Raw genomic sequence first — 19,578 nt, 5'->3', positions numbered from 1 at the left:
TTAATTGAATTGGAAAACTACTGTGAAAAATGGCAGCTTTCAATAAATGCTAAAAAAACAAAAACGATGATTTTCCAAACTAGGCAGAGAAATATAAAAACCAAACATAATGTGAAACCGTTTATGTTTAAAAATCAGGAAATTGAACAAGTCTCTGAGTATAAATATTTAGGTACAACTTTATGTAACAACGGTAAATTCATGCTAGCTGCTAAGGAACTTAGTGTAAAAAGTAGAAAAGTTCTGTTTTCAATTAAGCAATATTTAGATAAAATAGCTGATATGCCCATATGGCTCTGGAAAAAGTTGTATAATTCTTTAGTCAGACCAATCTTAACATATAATTCTGAAATATGGTATGCTGACTTTTACAGTAAAATTGCAAATGCAAGTAAAAGAGCGCATGTGAATAATTCAACATTTGACAAATTTTCAATAATAGATAAAACGCCATTTGAACAAATAAATTTAAAATTTTGCAAAATGGCCCTTGGGGTTGGAAAATATGCAGTAAATGCTGCTTCCAGGGCTGAATTAGGACAATATACACTAGACTGTTTCATTAATACTCAAGCATTGTGTTATTTGGCTAGAATATCACAAGATGACATTAATAATCTTGTAAAAGAGGCTTTGAAGGTCAGTCAAAATATTCATGAAAGTGGATCATATTCGTGGTATTCATACGTATCAAGTATTATCAACGAAAATAACATCACATTTGACATTAAAAGGGGAAACTTCAGTAGGAAGGCACAGGCCAGATTAAAACGGTCGTTAAAAAGATTCATACATGGCAGATTTGACATTATTTTCTCAAGCAAAATGCAGCTTTTAGATTGTAGTAATAAGCTATTTCTATATAGTAAACTTAAACAAAACTATAAAGAGGAATATTATCTCTCTTTGCAAAATTTTGAATATCGAAAATTGTTGACAAAACTTCTGATCAGCAATCACAACCTAGAAATTGAAGCTGGTAGGACAAAAAAGATACCTCGCCAGCACCGGTTAAGCAAATTTTGCAATATTGTAGAGGATGAAGCTCACTTCATCCTCCAGTGTACAGTAAATTCTACTGAAAGAAAAAGTTTCCTATCTAAATACAACATTAATTCTATGTTCACAGACTATGAAAATTTAATAAAGTTATTGTCATCTAATGAACCACAACTTCTGCAGGATTTGGGCCTCTTCATTAAAAAGTCGTTTGAACTGAGGAAAGCGGGCTTGCTGAATGCATAAGTTGTTCTTGTTTTATTGTTAATGTGTTATACATGTGATGTTATCTTTGTAATTTGCTATCGATCCTTGTTTGTGGATGTAAAAATGCAAATAAATGAATTGAATTGAATTAATCACCATATCCCACAGTAGCAAATTATATTTGATTACCATACATGTATTGCCAGACCCACACATTTTGAAATCTTATGCCCAAAACGGGATTTCCCTAAATCTATTTTTCAGTTGGACAAACTACTTTCGTAAGAAACGCTTTCTGATTAATATTGAGTGAGATCGTCCGTTCGTTCATTCATTCGACTTGAAGCGAAGGAAAAGAGTATTAAAGCAATCGTGTGTTCGCTTACATTACTTACATCATTGCATAGGTGGAAATCCCGTGTTTTGATCGCGATCAAATCTGGTTATTATTTGTCTTTCTCCTAGAAGTACAGTCTGTAATCGTGTCAAGGTAAACTTGTGTGATTGGTTCTAAATGCTACCACAGTCGTCCAGTAAGCAAGCATACCGCCTACAACTCTAACCGATAAGAAAGCAAAGAAACTCAAAGTCACGCACATCGTCTGGGACTTAAGTAATATCGTGGAATTTATGGATGCTATCTGGAGTGTTTACAATGGGTTTGTATTTCGTTATTCTATAATACAAAAGTAAATGGACCACTTTCAGGTTATATATATACTTACTGTGCTTTTCGGTCGGCATCCTATGTGTGGATAAATCTGTAGTTATTGAGTTGTACAGCTATTTGTTTTCTAGCTATAAATCGCCCGACTTGTATTCCATTTCTCTCATTGTCATCAAAATTATTTACATACAATATAATAAGCTACCATCTTTCATTTGTTAGAGTTTGCTCCGTATTTAATTAGTTGTTTAATACAAAGAGTAACTGACGTACCTGCTTAGGAATACCAGCCTTCAAATACCTAATATTCTTTCATTCTTGCATTTAGGAATTTAATGACTAAGGTTCGCTCCCGAACTGTTTTAGTGAAATAGAATAAAAGAGAAAATAATTCAATAAGAACAATTAAGTTGAAGTTGATAGCTAATGAGATTATTTTTACTCTGTGTAGTTTTTTTGTTTTGATGGAAAGTTTAAAGCCAAATGAAACACTTGAATATGAAATAATTATTAAAAAGCCCACTACTTTTCCGGAGCAGAACATAATTTTTTTTAAAGAAATATTAGTAACATCAGAAAATATATATCGATGGCCTAAGATGATGTTACAACACCAAACATATGCAAGATTTCATCCGTAATATATGATAACTGTGGAGAGTTATTTCGCTGTTTTGCCATCTGGCGCGGTGATAGTCAACTACCGTGAGTTATTTAGGACGACGGCGGGAAACATAAGACGACCCGCAATATGAAAATTAACATTTTATTTATTTGAATTAAATTGTTCAGAAGGTGATGATAGGTGTAGTATTAACGGCAAGTTATACTTATGCGACTCTATTTTAAAAATCATCGATTTCGTTTTACATTTCCATTTTAAAAATCAAAAGTCGTTTCGGAAAGGTATACTAGTGGGCCTTTAATGATAAAATCAAAAATCACAATCAAAAGTGTTAATCTAGAGCAACGTCAAACTGGGAGTTGAAGTTACTAGTCAAGTCTGTGAACTCAGATGAGACACATCTTAGAAGGTCACGATAAGGATATGAAATTAGTAGAATGCTTAGATAAGGCAATTTGTACAGGTAACCAAGGAAACAGCGGACCGAATGGTAGGAAAACTAACACCAGGAAGGAACTCCGAATAAACTTTCAAATCAACGCAACTGGTTAAATATTGGCCTTTTCCATTTGCCCAGCCTGATATTTAATTTTTATAAGTTAGACGCCCCAGATTAATAGTATTTTGAAATCACTGTTAAGTCTGGAAACGATATGGTGTAGTAAAGTAGGAAAGATTGTTTAGTCTCGTATTGACCGTGGATATATTCTCGGACGTCGTGGCTTTGATTCCCTCTAGACACGTCATATTATTTTAGCATCAGCGTTGAGGGGAAAGTAAAACTGAACACTTAAATGTAACGAAACTGGGGAATATTCACACTTTATATTTTAACTCTTTAACTCTAAAACGTCGTTCGTGATTTTTACTGCCATCGTTGGTTACCCAAGTAATCAGTCTACACTAGGTACCGATATAAACGGAACGTAGTGGGCATCCGAGGTTTGTTTACTGTATGTCAAATACCATTCATTATATGACGTAACATTATAGATGGACTTTCAGGTTCCTACACAAACTTCCTATTCATACTTCTGGTGATATGGAACAGCCTGCAATGTAAGTTTGACATTTTTAACTATTATCAAACATTCCACTTAGATATACCCCTGCTAAGCCAGTGATTTGCTTTATTTGTTGTCAATATGTTAAGGCCGTGTGAATAACATTTTTTTGACAATATGATCAAATTTAAATTTAAACAAGATATTTTTTATTTTATATACATCACATGGATTGTTGGACATGTATTCCAATCATTGCTTGGACAATGCTCTTTATCACGGCAAAGGGTTATGTTAAAGGCCCACTAACTTTCCGGAGCAAATTTTATAGGTTTCTTAAAAACATTAATAACATAAGAAAATACATATCGATGGCCTAAGATGAGGTTACAACACCAAACATATGCAAGATTTCCTGCGTAATATATGAAAACTGTGGAGATTCATTTCGCTGTTTTGCGGTCTGGCGCAGTAGTATTCAACTACCGCGCGGTAATCAGGACGACGGCGGGAAACATAAGACGACCCGCGTTATGAAAATTAACATTTTATTTATTTGAATTATTTTGTTCAGGAGATGATGATGAGTGTAGTATTAACGGTAAGATTATTGATCTCGTTCTACATTCCCATTTTAAAAGTTAAAAGCCGTTTCGGAAGGTAGTGGGCCTTTAATTAATTTTATATAATGTCCTAATTAGAACTACTAATATTTAGTAAGGACGGCCTCCGCTGTATGTTGTGTGTTATGTTTGGTGAGTATGTGTGTTTTTATTGACTGCAGTACGTTCGTGTTGTGTCTCTTTATGTTGGTGGTACACTTATGTACACTGTCATACACCAAACTCCCACTCTGCCTCAATATCCACTCAATCATTTCATGCTTATAACGTTAGGCAAGAGCAGAAATGACCACAAAGATGTGCTGTGGCAAGTGCATAGAACCCAAGTGTATCCTCAGAGGGGTAAACAATTAATAAGAATATAACAATAATTGGATCCTAATGTCATTCGTCTTTTATGATCATGGCAAGGATCAGTTGGCACGAAGATAATGATATAACATTACCATAAGTATATGCTATCAGATTGTTGGTTGGTTGATGGGACTTAATATCCTTTTTAACAGTTAAAGTAATTAAGGTCGGCCTCCTGTGTACGCAATGTTTAAGTAGGATGGGGTACATTTATATCAGGGTTGTGTCTCCTTGCAATATTCGCGCTATCTCTCTGATTCACTACGATCCAAAGACATGGAACAGTACACCAAACTCCGTTACATTATACTAAAACCGGGCACGCCAGTTGTCCTTGATGCTGAGCGCTAAAGCAAGAGAGGAATCGCCAATTGTAAAGACTATGGTGTGTCTCGGCCAGGAAACAGACCCAGAGCCTACCTCACAGGAGTGAGTGCTCAACATACATACTCTATCACCAACTCATTCACACTGCATACGGTGGAGACCTCATTTATTGCACATATCTGTTAAAATTGGCCGTTAAAGGTATCTAAGCTAAACCAAAATGTAGAAAACACTTAAATAACCCCAACTACCAATGTAGAAATCGCAAAAAATATGGTAAAACTATATGCTTGAAGATAGATACAAGTGGTATGCCAATGGTTGCCAACATTTAAGCCAATATTGAAAGCGTGGAATTAAAATTTGAAAGTAATATCTGAAATATCTTCGCAGTTTCCACAGCCATTCGATGTCTGAGCTGCAATGACGTTATACAACCCCGTCACTGTTCTGTTATCAAACACTGTCCGGACGGAGATGTGAGTAACTTTCCCTAGATATCATTTTTTGTTCAGAGATATTATTTATTTTATTATTCAGAAATATTATTTTATTCAGAGATACATGTCCAATTTATTATTTATTATTCAAAGATATTATTTGTTGATTTTATTCATTGTTCAGATACATTTTTCAAGAATTTTTGGCCACAAATCGATATTTAAGCGGTATCATGTTACCTGCTGTTATGAATGTTATTATAGAATAATGCCAGTGACATGATATTTTTCAAAGTTTTGTTGCTGAAGGGTACGCTGTGATGCTTGTTTACGTTATGAAGATTTTACACTTTTACTGAGATTGTTATGAAAGAAGCCATGTCTTCTTAAAATATCATATTTCATGTTGTTTTACAATTGCATTGGCACGAATCGAACGAATTTGTGACTTTTGACAATTAACATTTTACGAAATCTTTGTTTCGATATAGAGCTGTATGACAGAAGCATACCGAAACGAGAACGGCGAATACCTGTTTGACCTTGGTTGTATGTCACAGCAGGTATGTTTGAACATGGAGTCATAAAACCATTTTTTTAACCTTTTCAATTCATAAATAGATGAAGTTTCCTTTTAACAATGTACTCATTCCATTCCTCAGATAGAAATCAAACATCAATCTATCCGGTAGTTGCCTATCTTATGCTCTGTCATATGAGCAAAAAATACCTTTTTAGCACAATTTCATTAAAATAATTTAGCTCTTCTTCTTTAGATAGTACCATTGAATACGGTATTGACAGAATTCTACTCTTTATTCTATATGTAGCTGTCAGGATGATTCTAGCTCATTTGATTATCATCTTGCGCAAAATATATGGCATGCAAAAGTACCCAACATTTTTTTGTTTTTGTTTTTTGTTTTTTTGTTATGTTCGTTAACGATGTCATACGAAAGAAAAGTAACTTGGACGGAGGATTTATTCATTCAATTTAGTAATGAACATTGTTTTCTTCGACGACCTCCTTTGAATTATTGGTGGAAATGTAAATATATAATAAGTTTTGTTTGTTTAAAGCGGTGTGCTCTGATCAACACTACCAGACGTTCCGACACAATAGGCAAATACGTCCATTCGTTGTGTACAGACTGTTGTCAAAGTGACCTGTGTAATGCTGCCGGCTGTGGAACCACCGGTACTTTTTACATTGTTACTCACTATGATATGGTAACATATTCCTGCCATAACTAAATATTTAGCGAGATAATTGTTAAAAGTATCACAATAAGATGACTTATCACGATAACTAAGACAATTTATCGCGATACTTACTTTTATACTGTTATAAGTGATGGCAGGAATATGCCACGATAACATAACTGTGCCTGGCAAGCTAATGTCGAGCAGACCATGTTTTCAGTTCTATCTAACACTTTATCAAAATACAAAGTTGTATAATTTGTGAATTATAACCTGTTTATATTTATAAACATTCCTTGAGGTACGAACATGTTGAAAACCGAATCCATATCCTTACATTCGTTTTCATTTAGGGTTTCCAAGTCCGAGGGGTCCAATATGCTTAAATTGTCAACAATCACGTGATCCTGCTAGCTGTGACGTAATTTCCCTCTGTCTAGATGGGGAGGTAAATTAAATTAACTGTGTCATATATATGTCAAACCACTGAAAGCCTTTTGTTAGTATTTTAAATTACATTTATATCATTCGTCACAATTTGTCATGACATCTATATATTGTCGTATTCCAATTATTAGTACATGTTCTCTAAAACAAATAGAAATGTTCAACTAAGTTGCTAAATCATGTGTCTATAACCTTATAAGGTGTGAATGACGGCAGACGTTATGTTCATGATGTATGAAATGGTTTATTTGGTTATTTTTGCAAAATGAAATTTATCTTTTAGACGATTTGCTTGCTTTGATATGATACCTGTTATGATTTGACCTATGTAGCTTTGCCATGTCGAAGAAACGCACCAGTTCGGGGACATTTTCTATAAGACGGGCTGTATGAGGAAATTCGTGAGTATCCAATCACAACAAGAACATTTTGCAATTTAAATCATAATACATAAGAAGAGAAACTTTTAGATTTGCCATTAAAAGAAAAAAAAATCAATGAAATAAATATCAACCCATATCACTATCTCTAAATCTGATATTCGTAATAGATTACCACTGAGTTACGGGGTTGCTTTATGCAATGGTATAGATCTACGTAGATAATTAACATATGCCAGTCTTTTGAGGTGTCCTTTTTCCTACTTGCATCTCGGTATGAAATAACAAAATCACAAACTATTTTGGAAAAACATCCCGTGCTGTTGTATAAATATAGCTTTTTAATAAGATGTTTTTCTCACCTGTATTACACCGTAAAATATAGGAGAGTGTGGTATATATTCGTGATCGATTCCATGTTATATCTGAATGATTTAATATGTTGTTTTGCAATCGCACTGAAATGTTAATATACCCCCGAACACATCTCAGATACTGAAAGATAGATACATGTGGACAATAGACATCTTTAATTTTGGCAGTTCTATTCCTCCTGATTTACGTGTGGGTTGTTCCATTACAGGAATGCGCTGACCCCCCTATATATAACCCAGTACAAGTAGGCAGGCGACAGACGCCCAGTCGCCGAACCTGTTTCACCTGTTGTCAGGGCGACCTGTGTAATACCAAATGTAAGAAATCGTTAATAATAGTTGGCTACATTTGTTTGGAATAATGATCTATTTTTATATATTCAATTATCTCGATCCTCGATCAATATATTTGTCACACTGCTCAATCGGCATCTGAGGTTGACCTTGAAATTAATGCAATTTTGAGAGGTGTAAACTCCGTTGTCATTGTTTTCTACTTATTTAATAGAAATCGTTTTCGAGCTGTGTCTGTAACAAAGTCAATACTCTTTCGTAAAATATTAGTACCTTAAAATGTGATTAAGATTCATTTCTTTTCTTTTATCAGGTAGCAATATGTCGTCTACCTCCCAGCCATGTGCCGATACATCACCCGATTGTGCGTTTTATGACAGCCATCTACATATATGTAACGATGTGGACGCCGCCAGTAGAATTGGCTGCTTTAAAACATGTAATTTGTGTGGAGGTGAGTGTAGTCGAAAGGGGTATACTTATTAATTATAATAATCTGTTAACAGGTATGCTTTCCAGCTACATTTACAACTATGTATGAATGGTTTTCTACCAATCATTGTTTCTTGCATGTCTCATCACTGATACATAGGTCTACCAATCATTGTTTCTTGCAATTCTCATCACTGATACATAGTAGGCGGACCTCAAACAGGAAATCGATCCCCTAAAACACCTTGGATGCAGTCATCATTGATGGTACCAAAATGAGATAGTCTACACGGTAATGAGGTGTTGGGTCTCAATTTTCTATACTTGCTAGCATTATAATGTTGGTAATTTTGAAAGAGTTAAACTCCAGCTTTCTATCACTTTTCTAAGCCTGTTGAACAAAGCTACCATACAAGACGTATTCCTTAACAACAATTTTCGAAAGTAGGAAAACAACTGATCGTACACGCCCCTTTGTTTAGTTTCAGTGACTTCGATGACGTCATTATCATCTACCGCATCCTCGAGCTCGCTGTCAACGGCAACAGCTCAAATAAGTAAGTCATACGTATATACAAAATTATGATGTTATATTGTTCGCCACTTTTAGCATAAAATACTGCGTGTATGGCGCGCATCAAAGTGATTTTGTTAAAAATGATTGAATATTAATTTCAATTTTCATGCAAGACTATATCTTTATTGATATTGTTCAATTATTGGCATATAATGTTTTGTAAATTTCCTATATTTTCTATATTAAAAAAAACATCCGTCAAACGTAAATAACAAATTTTGATTTCGAAAAATGTATCAACTAAGCTCGTATTTATTGCTACTGAGGAGTTCAGTACAAGAATAAAAACCGCACAATGATAAGATAACTTTTGTGATGCTTTAAGACAGGAATACTCGTGTACATGTACCTATAATTCTTTGCGTTGTTATTGTTTATGTATTCATTTCCATTTCTGATATTTCTGATGCTAAAATTGCACTTATACTCTTTTTAAACATATGCATTGTGTTTAAAGGTTTAAAGTGAACAGTCGGGCAAGGATGACTAAAGTCGGTAAAAATGGTGTGAATGTATCCAGTATAATTTCTTATGGAATAGAAAAATAAACTTTCTCGTCAAAATCTGTCTGCGTAAGTAGAAATTAATTTAAAGTATAGGAATCCTAAAACGTCCTCCCGGCTGACTATGTCCGTGGTTACATTTCCACGCAGCCTCGCTTTCAATGCTTTCAACTTTTCTTTATTTCAATGGTCAGAACTGGGAAACGTAAGCAGAACTTGACCGTCGTATTAATATGTGAGAACTTTTGGAAGGCCAATGAACACATTTAGACTGGTTTTCTTTGCCCGACTATTCACTTTAACTGTTCCTGATGTTTCTTTTGTTGAAGTCATATCATTAAATATCAATAGGTAGATTCCACACTTAAAGATATAAGCTGACAGCGTTATCAGGAATAAACTTGAAAGAAACCATTCAAAAATGAACAATACATAACGTGCAGATTTCTACTTTATAGCTAATATCTCGACATCGAATGTTCCATCTACAATGCTGACAACAATTCCAACTTCAGTTTCTACGGGTTTGTATATTTGTTGGGTTGTATTCGATCCAACACTAATCGATCATTAGAACTAACATAGCTGAAAGTAACGATATCATAAAAACTAAATTGTTCTCAGTTTCCTTAAATCATTAGATTATGTATAGTTCAAGGACAGCATTTTTACGTCTATCAAGTGCAGAAAATTTGTGAGCTTATAGAGAAAGCAAGAGCTTGCAAAGTGTTCGAGAGATTTCTTTGTTTTTGAGTCATAATGGTGCGTTTATGATTGTACCTCGGAAGCAAATGCCAATGAACACTCTGAATGAAATATCACATAGTCACTTTGCCATGACAACCCCTCTTTTCCCTTTTTATACAATAGAAGGTTCGTTGGGCACTAAAGTACTTGAATTAACCAATAAACCAAAGGCGTTTTCCTTAATACAAATGTAAAATTTCGATGTAGTTAGCATAACACGTTATCGATATCTATGATGTCATATTCAATGTAAATAATTGAAAGTGGAAATTTGATAACACTTATATTATCTGTATTATTTCAGCTCCTTCAACAAAAGCAACTTCGACTTTGGCACCACCAAGACATGGTAATGCTCCGTCATTGATTACTTTAGATGGCACTGATTCTTGTTCTAGAGATTATTTTATATGCATGGGATTGAGTTTTGCGAATGTAATATCGTAAAAAGACAAAAAAAGAAAGAAAGAAATCGTGAACAACTTTCAAAAACAGGCACAAAAGGACACCAGTTATAATCTAATAAAATCATTGTGAAAGATTTTAGGAATGATCGCCCTAGAGTTGGCGTGAAAATAACTTGTTTTACTGTATACCCTAGAGTGACAAAACGACGCCAACTCATTAAGGTGACAGAAACTGATTGTCATGCTTGTTGGGTTTTATTCAGAATTTGCATATTACAAAGTTATCTGCCCTTGCGGGTAGGTATTGATTGTGACGTCATGTGTTTGCGAGGGTAACGTCATAATTTTTGGAGAAAACGACGTGAATTGCGCTCATAAAATAATTACGTAACAATTGATACCTACATATACCCGCAAGGGAGCTAACTCTGTAATATGCAAAGACGGAATTAAGCTTAAGTGGAATGAAAGTTTAACACTAGGAATATATTTGTGGAAACGTAACACGCGCACAGTCGCTGACGAACGACTCGTCTCACCATTTGCAAAGCATTCACGGAAATGTTGTTGTAATAGCTAGTTATTTACAGTTTTCACGTTTTACTTTACAGGGTTCACTGGGAAGTCGTATTTCGTTATGTTCATGGAAAACTTTTCATACATCTACTCCCTCACTAAGCTGAGTGTTATTGTAGCAGGTTCATCGCCAAATACCAACATACAAACACAAACCGTTGTTAGTTCGACATCAAATGCTCTCACAGGTCCAGCATACACCATTAACATCGATCCCAACATGACTATGCGTGAAAATGGAAGACATACCAAAGGGATCATCATAAACACAGATACTTCAACAGCCGCTACAGCATTCAATGTGAATGGGCTTGGTCTAACGGAGGGCTACCACGTCCTACCGATGGACACACTAGGTACGTCATACATCGTTGGAACGTCAAAACCACAAAGTAAAACTGGCTCTTCCTTTGCTGTCGGGGCTCCGTACGACAACACAGTGGTTAATATAACACTAAGCACATCGGCTGTGGTAGTACCAAGTCAGCATCACAGGGAGGGGAACACAGTCACGGTTCTGCTGCACAAACTAGACACGTTTTATATCGAGGCAAATAATCCTTCGAACGATGACCTAACGGGAACACTTATCAGAAGTAATAATCCTGTGGCAGTGGTGTCAGGTAATTTGTGCTCCCAAGGAGGCACCAAATGCAACCACTTGGTGGAGTATCTGCCTCCTGTTTCCAAATGGGGGTCGAAGTTCATAGTTCCGCCAATTTCTAGAATTAACAGTGGTATCATTAGGATCATTGCCTCAGAGAATAACACGAATGCTAATGTCTCCGGTACAACGTTCAACAAAACATACTCGGTCTCTAACTTTGTTGATATAGATATAAATGCTTCACAACCATATGCCATACATAGTGATAAACCTATACTGGTTTTGCTGTTTCCGGTGGCAGAATCTATTGCAATGACAATTGTTCCGTCCTTAGACCAATTCTCACACGAGTCCGTTCTTGTTGAGCCTCCAATAGGAGATTCGGAACCCTTTCATAACTACATCGTAATCACTATAAGAGTTTCAGACATGGCAGGACTAGACATCCACTCCACGGACGGCGGAAGTCCACTTCTTGTTGACAGCACGAATTTCTCTTCTACTAATGGCGAAGTGTTCGACTTTATCACAGTTGAATGTAACAAAAACACGACATGCTCTATCGAGCATAGCGATCCAAGCGTGGTATTTAGTGTAATTGTATATGGTAAGACCTCGGTGGAAATGTACGCATACCCTGCAAATCTCATGTTGTGATGCGGTTTTATATATGATATTTGCGGTACTAAGAGAGCGTTAGAAAATAGTCATTAACATTGTATTCCATTTCCCTATCTTGTCTCTACGTATGTATTGTTGTTCCTGTTTCCATTGAAATAAAAATGGAAAATCGAAACTATAAAACCTTTTGTTTGTTCATCAATTATTTCTCCAATGCCAGAGCAATAATAGTATTATCTTGGTGCCAAACTTTATGTGATCTTGATGCCTGAATATCTGCCACAGAGTAAACGTTATCGTAAAGGTTTGTTGTTAATCTAACAAAGTATTTGACAGTCAGTCAGTACTGTAATCATCTTGGATGTTTGTTCTGTGTTATTAGTGCTTACTAATCCCTTGTGACAGAGACATACGTATATACACTACTCCAATTTAAATAATTTTAAAGTGTAACGTGACGCTATCCAAAAATTTTCAAACGTGTTCATGGATTCAGATTTTTCTCTTCAACTAATAGATGCCTTTAGTTTTAATTTTATGATTTGTTTACTTGTCAGCAGTGCATATACTTTCAAAAAGAGAACTTTGAAACATCCCCGGTCAAGCCCGGTGTTTCAGCAGGCTCGAGTAAACAAAATGGTAACTTCATACATTTGATTAATAAATGTATAGACAAAAATAAAATTCATTTAAGGAAAGTTCAAACAAATTTTAGTTGATTTAAGTCATATATCTGTCCTTGTTTTAAAATAAATGGTGTTTTTTGGGTTGTCGCATGACGTCATTTCCCGGTTGCTTTCACAATTTCGTTATTTTTATGTTTAAATAGAGATAATAAGCAACATGAAAGAATATGACACATGAAAAATGTCACAGTTACTATTGATTGTTCAAGACAATTATTGTCAGTTTAGATTGTAAACGAAAAAAATTGCTTCATATATATTAAAAGTGTACTATTTTGGGTAACGTACCAATTTGGGTAGCGTCACGTTAGATACATACATTACTATATGCACATTAAAACATTACCAGATTCTGTAAGATATAATTAGCACTGATAATAACAACTTTTTTCAAACTGATTCTCGATGTTATTTATTATAAATATTTTCAAGGACATTCTTAGAATCGAAAATTTTATTATTTTTTGTAAAATTCAAATTGATTACATGTCAACAAAAATGCCTTGTCCTACATATAATCAAGTACATAATGTATGAATGTATACAAGTTCCAAGATATTGTGATTCTATGTTAGTGTACTACGTGTACCATTACGATAATAAATACATGCATAAATTAAAAGTACAGTTTAGAAAATGGCAAAATATCACAGAACTATTTTCAACATTAAAATAAATCCACATTGTAAGGATTCAAGTTTCGTGGGAAACTTGAGCTAACAACTAAATAAATCCAAATATGACAAGAGTTCCATCTAGCTAAATCAACCCCTGAGATCCAAATGCTTTGGAACCAGGATGCATCAGCGATATAAATATTCCATCAGATCATGTTTTAAAAAATGTTTTATAGAGCACAACGCTAGAAGTAATGATATCATCATACAAACATCGGCATCATTAATATATTTAATGTCAGATTTAAAAAAAAAGATAACATCTTTAAGACATTCATATATATGATTAAATGATATTGCAGCTACCTGGAAAAAAACCCGTTCTCGTTCTTTATCAATTATTTATATTTCAGTTATGCAGTGAGTTATTGATATTCATTCATTCCTTCATTCATTCCTTCATTCATTCATTCATTCATTCATTCATTCATTCTTTCTTTCTTTCTTTCTTTCTTTCTTTCTTTCTTTCATTCATTCATTCATTCATTCATTCATTCATTATTTCTTTGGGGTTAAGTAACATGTTGTCTATCTTTTGCGTGATGTTAACGACTTACTCGATGTTTAGGTACCACTCCTTCGCCATACGTTCCCTCGAGTGATTTCATAAAATCTATTGCTTTAACTTTAATTGACTGAGGTACCGATGTGTTTTTATGCATGTAAAACTTGACCTTTTTGTAGTATCCTTCATGCATAGTAAACTTGGTCGGTTTTCGTCCAAAGCTCTGAACAGTTTCGTCAAGGTCCGCTTCCATCAATTTCCAATATAATGCTTTAAAACAAAAGAATATAATTGAAATTATTCACGAATGTAACAACATTGGAATGCGTTGCTGGCTGGAACATCAGCCTCGAACGTGTTTCGTTTATTGTGTCAGAAAACGGGATCACAACTGATACTTTGAGGAAAATAGTACTTTGCCAAATTCATCCATGTATGTTTTTTTTTCCACATCTCATATTGCAATCCTAATTGTGTTTTGTCTAGTTCCGGACTGCGTTTAATTCAGCTATGGATACCATGTTCAATAAAGCCAAGACAATGTAAAGGTGTAGATACAAATGTACTCATAAAAAGAATGTTATTTTGTTAAAAAAAAATAAATTAGCTGCTGCCAATCATTTGTATATCTAATTATGTTCAGCAATAACTAATGGGGAACTCTATTATGCTAATTGTTACTTATAGCAATAATATATTTAAAGATAACAAAGCAAAACATACCTAGTACGACTTTGTTATATCGTGAGTCATTCTCTCCTGACGGTGATGGTCGCATCCAGTTGAGAGCGTCTTTATCGTGACGTGAGATATGGGACAGTGGAGTTGTGACGTCATTTTTTCTAGCAATATGATCCAGTGTTATTTTCACGACACGGTCTTGTAAAGCTCTTGCTCTGTCTTTTATCAATGGATCTTTAGAACTATATGCAGTTTTCAGAGATCTGTCAAACCTTCCGTTCACTATATTGAAAGTCCCATCCTCCGAAAGAAAGCTTTCCTCCAAATTATCTAGGCCTTGTTGCATACTCTGACATTTCAGTCTATTGATGAGGGGCGAAAATGCACCAAGTTCATTGACATGAAGTCTTTGGATTGCCATTATAACATTTTGATCATCTATATCCTTCAAGTTTGCTTCAGATGAATATTTCTGATCAATTGTTTTCAAAATACGATTAGTAGCTTCCTTAACTCGCCTTTGTCTTTGTTCTCTCGCCTGTTCATCGACTTCGAAAAGAACTTCCTCTTCAGTGCGTTTTTGGAATTGATGGAGAAGCCCGTGTTCCTTGATATATCTAAGGAAAGAAAAATAGGAGGTATATTCTAAGAAATATATAGTAACAGAAAAAGTTCTGCTGTTAGAACGTATTAGTCATACCGATTGAACTTCGATATAACTGCTTGGTGAAAATATCCATGTATATATCATTTTCATGCGTTTGATGTAATAATATAATTTGTCTGAGGATATGGCTTTCTTACTTATCCATGTTGTTGTACACTTCTGGAACAAGGGCTGTGACGTCACCTGCAGCATATTGCACCATGTCATCAGACATTGGACGCCTAGCCCAAAGATCACCGATCTCTCTTACCCACAGGTCCTGCCAAAATATATTAGATAAAAGCCGGTTAGCAGATACTGTGATATACAAGCCTCTTACACGAAGACGAGATCCAGATGTTCTGGAACATGTACCGTTATAAATTGCCACTAAGCTATGTCAGATCTGTGTAAGGTCTCAATAACCTGGCACGCAACAAGACAATTCAATATAACTAGTAATTGTGATGGTTAGTTCAAATTTACGTTACAATACACCGTATATGACTATGAATATATTTGATATCACTAAATACTGGCAATCTTATCTGTGGTCAATTTCTGCGTATTGGTATGACGTCTTACTTATTAGCTTGTGTAATTGAGTAGTAACATTTGAGAAAGAACTTGGAATACGCACACAATGATTCTTTGGTTTTTAAAATAGCTAATCAACATAAAAACAAATGGAAATCAGCCGTTATAAATATCAGACAATATCAAACATAAAGTGATCAGTGTGATATAGCTATTTACCTTGACTGCATCCTTCTGATCTGCGACTTTCGCCACAGAGGAATATTTCTGACAAATATCTTCGAGCTTCAAAAGCGGGACAAGTTCTCTCCCTTTGCTTTCCTCTATCATCTGGTTTGCAACCTTAATCCGAATTAAAGAACAAGAAAAAGTAGGTAAAAAGTGAATAGTGCAATCGCATGGTTATTGTTTCTGCGTTTCCTCTCTTTAGCAGAGAACTATTGTAACTGCTATACCGTAATAATTCAATTTTACTTGTTACGAGCATTTTCATTGGCTTAAAATTTACTTTATCAGCCCATAAAGGAAAAAAATTGCGTCGCCGTTTGTAACGTCGCTTCTGATTGGCTGAGATGACGGCGTAATAATTTCATAGACAAAAGAGTTCCAAAATGAATTTTAAATGTTGAAGAGATTATCTTTAGTAAATTGAATTATGAGGATTAATCTGAATAGATTTTTTATGTTATGGAGATATAACACAAAAATCTGAGTCTACTCTCATCATAAACCGCTTCGCGGTTTATTTAGAGTACACTCAGATTTTTGTGTTATATCTCCATAACATAAAAAATCTATTCAAGTTAATCCTTAAATAAAATAAACATATTCCATGACAGGTTACGATATTATGCTATTTTCAAAGCAATACCTTTAACTTTAAAGTCGATTGCGGTCCATATTTTTCCAATTACCTTCATTTCTATCGAGCAACTCAAACAAAATAACAATCATACCTGTGTATCGAACACATTTTGGAGACGAATTTTAAACTGGAAGTATAGTGCAGCACTGTCACCATGGCAGGAATGAATCACCTGAAAATGACGTGAATTTTCAGAATGTATTGTGGTTGTAAGGACCGCAATGAACCCTGGGAGATAATGGGAAATTCAATTTGATATTGAAAGGTCCGTAAAGGAATATACACAATGTATATTGTGTTATATTGATTGTTTAGCAACTTTGCTGTATCCTAAATTCATGTGTAAAGTGTCTGGTCTTAAATGTTTTAGTGCTGAAATTAGGCTCCATTGACCACTGATACAGGGGGTGAATTTTCCTTCAACAAGACGTCGGACGTGCAATATACATAGTATGTGTATTATTTTACTAATTTTTAAAAAAGATTATGAGATATATGTGAATAGGATATTAATAATCAAATTAATTTCTCGCATACTTTAGTAATCCTTGGTGATGTCAGAAGGTCCTGCAATTTCCCCTCAGTAAAAAGAGCCTTGTTTGTATGAATGTCAAAAAGGAAGACGTCATGGTCGACCGTCCCCACCTGAAGTAGAGTTAGGGGTCCATCCTTACCAAGCTGGACCCCCTCAGCGTCTACCGCGATGACTTCAGATTTCTCCAGTTCCTTCACGATGTCACGACACCTGTTTACGTCAGTAACAACCTCCACGTTCCTTGTTTGTGACATTCTGCTTGCTCTTTTATCTATTAAGGTAAATAGGTGAAGATAAATTTTGGTGTCATTCTTTTACAGTTTACGATTAGTCGACATGTTCTTACATTGAATACACCGATACTAAACACAAAGCGCATTTTCCCCTCAACAATTATTGATATCTATGTATTTCACGGTTTTTGTTTTTGATATTTTTGTCCCTTTGCGGAGGTGGTAGGAATGTGTTATTTTGTTTTTTGACACACGAAGAAAATATTTTCCCCCTCAAAACGCGTTTTCTTGTATCGACTCGTATCGCTCACATGCGCGCCGTATACAAGGGGTGAATATCGTTTGCAATATATATTACAGACGATTGAAAATCATAATAAATTAATATGTCTTTTTTATTACAAAAATTCTTTCGTGTGAAATAGTCTTACTTCCTTCAGGGAATATTCTCTGAGGCAAGTCCAATATAGTTATCAGTGCCTTCCCTAAACAGAAATACCGGTACAAACCCGCTGTAATGGAACGTGTCGTACCAACAAAACCGAACTGGTACACATGGTTCGATTCTTAAAGCGTGCCAATTGGATCAAATATGACGGACCCTATATCTTTCATTTGTCAATGGCATGTTTTCTTTGTCTTTGTTAAAAGCAAAACAGAAGGTGTATGAAAAAGCATAGATAACGTATTTCAAAGTATGTCGATATAATGTAACCACTGCGTTTATATCCTATATACTTAGAACACAGGGGAAAACTTAGGTCTGTTATCCAGCGCGTTCCTTTGTTCGCCAATCGTGGTACCGTACACATGGTACGAATCTTCTTAAGGAAAGCATGAATATGTTTGTAGCTGTAAACACGTCTAAAACCCAGACTGGAGCGTGATGAATCTTTAATGAAACTTGCTTATTGTTAACATGGACATCTATAAAGCATATGCATTAAACATAGTCTAGTACTATACGTCGATATAAACGTCTATGTCACACAAATAATATTCTTGCAGAACATCTCCACCTGTCATAACCACATTCTTATAAGTATTAAGGGTATATAACTCTCATGAATTTGTTACACATGTATTAGCACAGGTAAGATATCTCGAGGTCTATACGTGACTGAAACACATATGTTATCAATAGGCACACGTGTGTACCTGGATATCTAGGTCATCGATTTAAATGGAATATACGCATTAGCTGTGACATATATGTATTCATTCACCTATATATAATTATCTTATCATGTGCATTCCACTATGGCAGTAAGACTATATGTTGGTTTTTGTCTACCGTTCAACAATAAATAACTATGAAAGCAGTACATTCCTCTTGCCCGATAAAATTGAGTTTATTTTAATCAGTAATTAATGATATAATAGTCACTTTGTCTAAAAAGTAATATATTTTGCTGAATAATATTACCTGTAAATTGACCATTAATTAAGAAACATACCCCCAAGAGACTTATATAAACTTACCTTCAAATGTTGCTCTTATTCCATACACAGCCTGTGTGATAAACTGCTGCACTGAATCTGCTTATGTTTACAACATCTAACTTAACGCTTCCTTGTTGCACAACAAAATGAAATACTCTATACACATACGTGTATTGAACGAGCTCGTGGTTCATATATCGGTAAACAAATACTTATTTTGGAAAAACCGACAAATCTAATTGAACTTAAAACTCGTCGTCAATGCATTCGGTCAAATACGTAGCTAAAAAAATATATATGATATTTCATTTTTTCCCACTAGTATAGTATAATGAGTTGTTACGAAGCATGTATAA

At 34.8% G+C, this 19,578-nt stretch overlaps 2 protein-coding genes across 3 annotated transcripts; one reads left to right on the top strand and one right to left on the bottom strand.

Moving 5' to 3' along the window:
* The first annotated feature begins 1,772 nt into the window (after positions 1 to 1,772).
* On the top strand, positions 1,773 to 12,553 carry LOC138317456 (IgGFc-binding protein-like). The gene is made up of 13 exons (XM_069259132.1): positions 1,773 to 1,865; positions 3,504 to 3,557; positions 5,200 to 5,285; positions 5,738 to 5,809; positions 6,327 to 6,444; positions 6,803 to 6,897; positions 7,229 to 7,297; positions 7,860 to 7,968; positions 8,258 to 8,398; positions 8,859 to 8,933; positions 9,915 to 9,980; positions 10,508 to 10,552; positions 11,222 to 12,553. Exons 1-13 carry the CDS (start codon positions 1,841 to 1,843, stop codon positions 12,448 to 12,450), a joined length of 2,184 nt encoding a protein of 727 aa, XP_069115233.1. The 5' UTR covers positions 1,773 to 1,840; the 3' UTR covers positions 12,451 to 12,553.
* Positions 12,554 to 13,928: 1,375 nt separating this feature from the next.
* LOC138317457 (uncharacterized) lies at positions 13,929 to 19,387 on the bottom strand. 2 transcript variants are annotated; one of them, XM_069259134.1, is made up of 7 exons: positions 19,262 to 19,386; positions 17,549 to 17,817; positions 17,103 to 17,183; positions 16,366 to 16,488; positions 15,768 to 15,889; positions 15,006 to 15,580; positions 13,929 to 14,552 (listed from the first exon to the last, which is right to left on the bottom strand). In XM_069259134.1, exons 2-7 carry the CDS (start codon positions 17,798 to 17,800, stop codon positions 14,323 to 14,325), a joined length of 1,383 nt encoding a protein of 460 aa, XP_069115235.1. In that variant the 5' UTR covers positions 17,801 to 17,817; positions 19,262 to 19,386; the 3' UTR covers positions 13,929 to 14,322. The 2 variants fall into 2 exon arrangements, with proteins under 2 accessions (XP_069115235.1, XP_069115236.1); XM_069259135.1 differs by lacking the exon at positions 17,103 to 17,183 and having other exon boundaries at positions 19,262 to 19,387.
* Positions 19,388 to 19,578: the final 191 nt, after the last annotated feature.

This window comes from Argopecten irradians, chromosome 3 (genome assembly GCF_041381155.1).
Source record: "Argopecten irradians isolate NY chromosome 3, Ai_NY, whole genome shotgun sequence".
Classification (NCBI taxonomy): Eukaryota; Metazoa; Mollusca; class Bivalvia; order Pectinida; family Pectinidae; genus Argopecten; species Argopecten irradians.
This window is presented reverse-complemented; position numbering and strand designations above follow the sequence as displayed.